The following is an 8,128-nucleotide window of genomic DNA, read 5'->3' as shown; positions in this document are numbered from 1 at the left end:
CTAGAAGTGTTCTTAGCTCTTACCAGTGGAGATGGTAAGTTTCCCATGACAGATCAAGAAGTTTTTCTTTGTTTTGTTCTACCCACTTAACCCCCAACACATCTGCCAAAGCTAGCATCACAAACAATTTTAGTTTACAGGAATATATCTTAATGATGATCATGTTACAGAGCTTCTGTCTTCCTATTTAACATGAAAGCATTTATGGCACTGCTGATGTTCTCTCTCAGAATTATAAGGCGGTGCAATTCCTAAGATGACAGGATACAGGAAAGGAATGTGGACTTATGACTCAAGGTTGGAATAGGAAGGCCAGGGATTGCATGAAAATGTAGTGTTAATATTAAGTGGCTAGAAAGCTTCTTTTACTCTTGAAATTTGTCTTCACTCAGCCAGTTCTGCTACTAGTTCACAGATAAATGACTAAACATTTGAGGAAATAAAATATTCTAAAGAATCTCAGTATCCTATCCATTTTCCAGACCTCACTGGAAAAGTAGTTCAGACATCTTATACAACTGAGCCAGAAAAAGTGGATGTTTTACAATGTTTCTTGCCATAAACATGACATACAATAGAAAATAACTGGATTAAAAAAGGCTGGGGTAGGACACAGAATACCAAACTAATTTTTAACACTTCTTTGCAAATGTTTTGGAAAGCATCTAACATAGCAAATATCCTTAAGGGATCAATGCTGTATAATTTAGCCTGCAAATGAAATAAGAAGCAATAATGTAATATGTATATCAAACCTTACCACACAAGAAACCCCATTATAACTAATACAGCTTTTGCAATCAGTGTGGCATAAATAAATAAGAGTAAGATAGATTCACAACACTGTTAAAATTTAAGTCAGTTAAACCAACATTGTAATTCATAGTAAGGCCAAAAGAAAAAAGTAAATGTTGCTTACTGATTGCCAGGACAGACCAATCAGGTCTTTGGGATTATTCCGAATTCTGTGCCCCAAAAGCATATACTTTGGAAAGTTTTACATAAAATTTATTTTTAACTTTCATAAAGGTAAGTTCTTATATGCCAGAAAGGGGTTACTACTGATACTCTAGAAACATTTCCAGGAGACTATGGTCAAATTTTCAGAAGCTGTGTGAACTATTTTTCAGCTTGGCCCTTGGACATTGACCCGCAACCAGAATTAAACTCTAATTTTGGCATTAACTTTTCAGCCTGTAATTCACTATTACACTGTATTTAGTTACTTAAGTATGCAGCTGTTCCATCTCAAGAATAAGCCAGTTAGAACCACCTAATTAAATTACCCAAGAACATTAAAAAAAAAAAGAGTAAGGGAACACAACAAACAAAGAATAAGGGAACATAAGAATTAAAAATAAAGAGTAAAGGGAACTGTTACAGGCCTCTTCCAGCCTTATAGGAAGCAATACTTAGCTACAGACCGAAAAGCTAATTACTCCAACCCATAGCATATTAAAGAAAAAGTGGCCTTTGTATCTTTCATCAGTTTCCTTTCAATTTCAAATATTAAAGCAGCAAAGGTTTCAAAGAAGTTAAGTTCAAGAAGGTCCTGAAGCCTCTCTCTTTAACAAGCATATCATAGAGTGGAAGCTACACCATCATATTAGGTCACTCATTTTTAAAATGGAAGCGGTTCCCACACATTTGTATGAAGCACCATTATCACTTACGTGAGTTCATGCAGTTTTCTACTCTTTTCCTGATCAGTCGCTTTCAGCTTCTCATGCTCAACCCTAAGACGTTCCTGTTCAAGCATCATCTTCTGGTTTTGGCTGAACACAGAAAGCAAACATGGTATCAACTGAACCTGTCAGACATCACATCCAGTAAAGCAACACGAGTTAGAAAGACACAGCTGGAGGAAACTCTTGCCACTTGACATCACACAGTCCAAGGACATCTGGTACCACTGAAATGACGACAGTTACTTACTCTTGAAGTTCAGTGATAAGTTTCTCCTTTGCATCAACCTCATCTCTTAGGCTACTGATTTGTTTCTGATGCGTCTCACGATGGCTCTGAATTTGCTGTTCCACAGCTTGCTATTAGAAAATATGGTATATGCTTTAAGAAGTTGCTACACTTCACTTAAAAAAAAAAAAATCCACAGAAATCTATTTACCTTGACTTCATTTGCAGTCTGAACCTTATTTAAGTGCTCTTTCTCCATCTCATGGACTTTTTCTAGTAGGGATATAGGAGAGAAAACACATTTCAGTCAGATAACCGTGATCACAGGGAAGATGGAGTTAATTCCCCTTTCCCTTCTGAGCACCTCAGGATTTGGTAAAAGACCTCTCCCACCACAAAGATTAATTAAATCAGTAACATCCTCAGTGCTCTTCATAGTAATTTCAAACAGCAAAGGTGCTTTTCCATCAGTCAGTTCTACATGATCAGTAGCAAAAAGCCATTCTTTAGCTCTGGCCTTTAATCTAAATAGAACAGAACAATTCCCTAATTATCACTATATACTTAACACAGTGGTGGTGGTGGTTGTGGGTGGGGTGCAGGGAAGCAATTCCTACCCTGTGCTCGGAGTTGAACTAGTTCTTCATTAAGGGAGTCCACAGACTCTTCCAGTTGCCTCTTTTTCTGCTCCACATTCTGAAGATATTCAGTCAATGACTTGATCTTGGCTTCATGCTTGTAGAATGGAAAGACTCATTTACTTTGCAACTACAGTTACAACTGCAAACAGTTTATACTTACTTTTAAACAAGTAACCTGATCTCAAAAACCAATTTGTGCCAGCTAAACTCTAAGAACAATAAGACTACTGCAGCAGATGTGTTATGCAGTCTCTAAGACAATGTCTTTATTCTGGATTGGAATAAAATGTTTGACTGGGAGATGTTTTGAATGTTAAATACTATCAGAGGCAAGAGAGGCCCACTGTACTTAGAAGACCACACTGAAATAACTATCTCCTGCTTTAAAAAAAGATGATCATCTGTATGTAGACCAAAATAGAGAAAAAATTAAATTTTCTCTGTTGATCACAATTTTCAGAAGCATTAGAAGTTACATTACTAATCTTTTCTAACAGTTAGATTAAAATATCCTTTCTTACTTTAGAAGTGAATTTAATCTTTTGATCAAGTTTACTGTAATTTTACTATGTTGTTGCTACCTCTCCCACTTCCAACTTGCTGCATTAGCAGGCAGAGTGCTCCCTAGCCACTGCTTCTCTAAGACTTGTATTTGTAGAGGGTCTCATGATGGAGAACATATGGATCCTAGTATTTAATACCAGGGCTAAAAAAGCATTACCGGGCTACAGACCCTGTAGATATTCTGATGTCTTGTCACAAAAATCACTCAGAAGCATCCAAACCAAAGAGAATACAGAGGATACAGCTGAGCCTTGTGGCTGTTTGATCACAATGTGCTTTATTAGGTGCAAAATAGAAACTGCATTTTTTTTTTTTTTCTAACAGGTTAAATTTAAAAGAACATTTAGGAAGTAAATGAACAGTTACCTGAGAGATACGGAGCTGGCAGGCAGCCAGCTCCTTTTCATTTTCTTCCATTTTCTTATTGCTTTCAGCTTGTGTGCCTTCTAACTGTTTGCAACGTTTGACCATTGTTTTCACTTCTGATTTCATTTTACTTATGTACAGCCTTGCAACTGTGAATTCTTCATCTATCATCCCGGTTCCCTCAGGCTGCTGAAAAGGGAGAAATGACACATTTAGAAAGCTCAAATTAGAAAGGAGCTGGAGCAACTTAGTGCCCAGCACACATCCCCTGCCTTAGCTGCTAATCACAGCATTTAAACACCAAAATGTAACTTTTAAAAAAGTTCTGATTGCTTATTTAGAAGTTGGCACAAAGATAAAATGGGTTAAAAATGTAAAAATAGGTAGAAGTGAGTCAATTGAAGAGGGAATTAAAAGTCACTATAGATTTCTAACACTGCTTACATTCTTGTCCTACAGTGATCATCTAAGTTTTATCTTTTATTTCAGCTCCTAATTCCATTTTTAATATATCCTGGTTGCCACTGTAGGTCAGCATTAGATTTCCAAGATGACACTGTTGATTATGGCCATTTCATAAAGCAGTTTAACAGTGTGAATGAAAACACCGCTTCAGAAAAAAAAGTCATACAAACTCTTGTCTACATAAGCAAACTGTTTGGAATCAGATTAAGTCATAGTATAAGCAATACATAATCTTATGCCCAAATTATTAACCACAATAGGAAGCCTCAGGTATCTTATTTTTACCACATTAAGAAAACTGACCTCACCTATTCACAATATGTGTATAATACATGGCATTAAAAAGTGCATTGACTAATCCTTACCTTGACATCATTATTTCCTACTGCAATTCCTATCTCTGCAAGATCTTTTAATAAGGAGGCCATCATTTCTGTTGCTCGTTTCTTCTGATGGTTGGTCATTTCTTTAAGTTTCTGAAGTTCTGCATCTATACTGGCTAAAGTGACCTACAGTAAAAGAAGTTACATTTTAACAATATAAACTCTTGTTTTTAGAACTGGTTTCATACTATTTAAATACAGCAACATGTGGTTGCCTACTGAAATGCCTCATTTTTATGTCTAAAACCAGACTCATATCAACATATGTAAACCATATAATAGAAGTTTAAAACTCCTAGAATGACAGTATTTCTCATGAAAGACATCTGAAGTAGTGGGGACAGAGGCCTTCAGTTCACAAAATATAATCTGGGATTGATGCTGCATCCTCAGTGTTCAGGACTACTCCTTTCAGAATGGAAAAATAACCTGCCTATTTTAGTTATTTTACATTCCATAAATACAACATGCAAATACACCTTCCTTTCAAGAAAAGCTGTAGCATGCTCCTTCCAATTCTGAGATTAGAAGAAGCAGATAATCTTAAGTGAGAATTACCCCAACTGCATGACAAAGACACAAAACTGACTCGGATCACTAGTATGTAATGAAGGTGTTAACTCCTCATATCTAGGATCTTTTCCAAATACTCTTCAGGTAGTAAAAGTCATAGGTACTTAAAAGATGAGAGCTATCAAAAGCAACACTCACTGTGCATTTTTCAGAAGTTTACTGGTCTTAGAAAATCATCCTTTACTAAAGCTATCTTGTTTTAGACTTAGACTCCCATTTTCTCTGGTGAAGAACATTTAAATGACTTCAAGCAAGAAACAGAGGTAAGGCAAGAAAAGTTATATTGCAGACTGTCGGTAACTTCTTATCCTAATTTCATACCGATTTTTGATTGAGTTCATCACTAAGCAGTTCATATTCCTTTGCCTTATCTTCTACTTCCTGAGACTTCTGATCGTAATTGACAGCTAACTCTTCAAGGGCTTGTAACACCTCTTTCACTTCCTCTTTAGAGGCATCATTTTCAGCCTGAAGACGATTCAGCTCTGCCTGCAGGTTGTCTTGGTCCCGTCTGGTCGATGCTAGAAGCTGCAATATTGACAGAGATTTATTTAAAACAGCCACCACAAATAAATCATCATGAAAATTCCACATATAAGCTGAATCTTATTAATGCTTTTAGCTACTACAGTAGCTTTTATCTACATTTTTAGTGCCTAGCATCACATGATAAGGATGCCAAGGACAGGTAGTTCAGCTTTAAGTATTTCAGCATGGAAGCTATTAGAAATCAAGACACAAGGACAGCAACTGGAAACGCACATGGAATATTGCAAGTTCTCAAAAAACCCACTGCACACTACTCATGAGTCTGAAATTGCCAGCAGGCTAGGGACTAAACTTCCAGCATTTTAACACTGTTAGCTCCTGATGAGCAACTAAAAGTGAGCAGTCACTAAAATATAAAGAAAAAAAATAAAATAAACCTTATATAAGATCAGACCCATTTCCTTCTTGCCATGTACACAAAGATGGCAAGGAGGATTATTAGTTTTTAATCTTTGTGCTATATAGAATTATTTTTCCTAATATCCTGGCTAAATGAAATTACTAATTTCATTACTGATAGGTATGTTCCCCACTTCACTGCTATCTCACTGGCAACAAGTGCCTAGAAATTGTTTGAACATTCTAGCAAGTATGCTCTAAAGTAACAGTTCCTTTTTCATTGTGGGCCATTACATTTCCCTCCTCTTTCTCCTCTCTCTGTACAACAACTAAGCAGCAGCAGACCTTAAAACAGACTTCTTACAGTAAATCAAGGTATTTTCAGTTTTGATAAACTTCTGACTTTGCCTGTGGAAAACATCTGCTGATATCTTTGCATAAAATATTTCAGCTCCTTAAATCTTCACGTATGCTTAAGGTTCAAGTAAACTGGTTTGAGTTTAGTCATCAGCAGAGTGTAAGTGGGGGGAACGAACATGCAGAGCACTTAGATAAGGAATAAAAGAACTATTGTACAGTAGTGAGCCATCACTCCGCTCCCTGGTCAGGAACTGTGACCTATTCAAAACATCTTCCATTTCTCTAAAGGAAAGACATAAAATAGAATAAAGATGCAAGAGCAAAACTCACCTCTTCCTGATCCAACATCTGTGTTTTCAGTTTTTCTACTAGCTGACTCTGCTGATTAATTTCTTCATCCTGTAGTTGAAATAAGACTGTGTTCAATAAACCAACAAATACCACTCATGAAAAAATAATCAGAGAGACAGTAGATGTTGAGCATTTAACCTCTCCATATTCCAAGACAGTTACACAACTGAAAGCAACAAAAATAAAATCCGATCCTTTTTATTTCACTGGCTGATCCACTGGGCTCTTATCCTGACATATATGTGTAAAACACTGTGCTTCAAAGACAAAACTCATACCTGTGGTTTTTGCAAGTCTTCAAGCATTCTAGTTTCCAAGAAACAACTAAGATTTAATGAAAAGGGTTTTTTTCCCCCCTCAGCAGACTTAGAACATTTAGATTAGACTAAGTTTAAAATTATGTTCAAATAAAATATGCATAATATGGAAAGAAAAAAGTCTGTCTTCAAATTACTAATTTTCCTGCTTTTGCATTATTTCCCTTTCCCTGGTACAGTATTATGGTAAGGGGTGGCAGCAGTGAGAATAGCCACATGTGTTGTGACCAGGCAGTCCATCTGCTCAGCCTGGTGGCAGAGCTGCAAGAGGAAGTCGAAAGGTTAAGACAGAAACAGGTGCACCCACCAGAAAATATCCAATATCAAGGAGATCCTGGATCAATCACCCCCCAGGCTCATGGCAGCAGCCTAAATGAAAGGAGTGGATGGAGGCAACTCCATGCTCAGGGCAGCAGACACACTCCCCCTTGCCCATCTTGCCCTCTCAGGGTCTTCTGCACAACAGGTTATGAGGCTCTGGATGTGGAGGGCCAGTCAATGCAGAATATGGATGACAGTCCACCTACATCAGAGGTATCCTCAAGGTCAGAAAGGCCTACCCCTCACCTCACAACCACCTCCACAAGGAAGAAAAGAAGGGTTACAGCTATAGGCAACTCAGGGTCCAATATGGTGGGCAGACCCTCCTTGCAGGGGAGTCTGCTGCCTCCCTGGGAAACTTCCTACCTTGACACAGACCTCGGACTATTGCCCATTACTAATTTTCCACCTGGATGGACATGAACCTGCAACCCATAGTTCAAGAGAGATCAAAAGAGACTTCAGGGCCTTGGGACAGACAGCTGGTGAGGAAATTCAGGGCACAGGTTACTTTTTCCCCCCTTTCCTTCCAGTTGCATGTAGTGGCACTGCCAAGAAACAGGACTCAGTCTATTAGTACATGGCTTCATGGCTGGTGTCATGGTGGGCAGACCCTCCTTGCAGGGGAGTCTGCTGCCTCCCTGGGAAACTTCCTACCTTGACACAGACCTCGGACTATTGCCCATTACTAATTTTCCACCTGGATGGACATGAACCTGCAACCCATAGTTCAAGAGATCAAAAGAGACTTCAGGGCCTTGGGACAGACAGCTGGTGAGGAAATTCAGGGCACAGGTTACTTTTTCCCCCCTTTCCTTCCAGTTGCATGTAGTGGCACTGCCAAGAAACAGGACTCAGTCTATTAGTACATGGCTTCATGGCTGGTGTCACCACCACGATTTTGGGGTTTTTGACAATGGGATGGCCTACACGGGACCAGGCTTGCTGGCACCAGATGGAATTCACCTTTAGCAAAGAGGGAAGA

At 38.3% G+C, this 8,128-nt stretch overlaps 1 protein-coding gene across 1 annotated transcript in view; it reads right to left on the bottom strand.

Moving 5' to 3' along the window:
• KIF5B (kinesin family member 5B) overlaps positions 1–8,128 on the bottom strand; it is a gene marked incomplete at its 5' end in the record, with an annotated part of 28,144 nt that overhangs the window by 6,293 nt on the left and 13,723 nt on the right. The window contains 8 exons of the mRNA XM_008935231.1: positions 1,674–1,775; positions 1,936–2,045; positions 2,126–2,187; positions 2,532–2,649; positions 3,486–3,674; positions 4,316–4,459; positions 5,228–5,434; positions 6,485–6,553. Of these exons, the coding sequence (XP_008933479.1) occupies positions 1,674–1,775; positions 1,936–2,045; positions 2,126–2,187; positions 2,532–2,649; positions 3,486–3,674; positions 4,316–4,459; positions 5,228–5,434; positions 6,485–6,553 (1,001 nt within the window). The remainder of the gene's footprint in view (positions 1–1,673; positions 1,776–1,935; positions 2,046–2,125; positions 2,188–2,531; positions 2,650–3,485; positions 3,675–4,315; positions 4,460–5,227; positions 5,435–6,484; positions 6,554–8,128) is intronic.

The sequence above is a fragment of the Merops nubicus genome, unplaced genomic scaffold (genome assembly GCF_000691845.1).
Source record: "Merops nubicus isolate BGI_N331 unplaced genomic scaffold, ASM69184v1 scaffold6012, whole genome shotgun sequence".
NCBI lineage: Eukaryota > Metazoa > Chordata > Aves > Coraciiformes > Meropidae > Merops > Merops nubicus.
The sequence above is the reverse complement of the archived record's forward strand: the minus strand, read 5'-3'. Positions and strand labels throughout refer to the sequence as shown.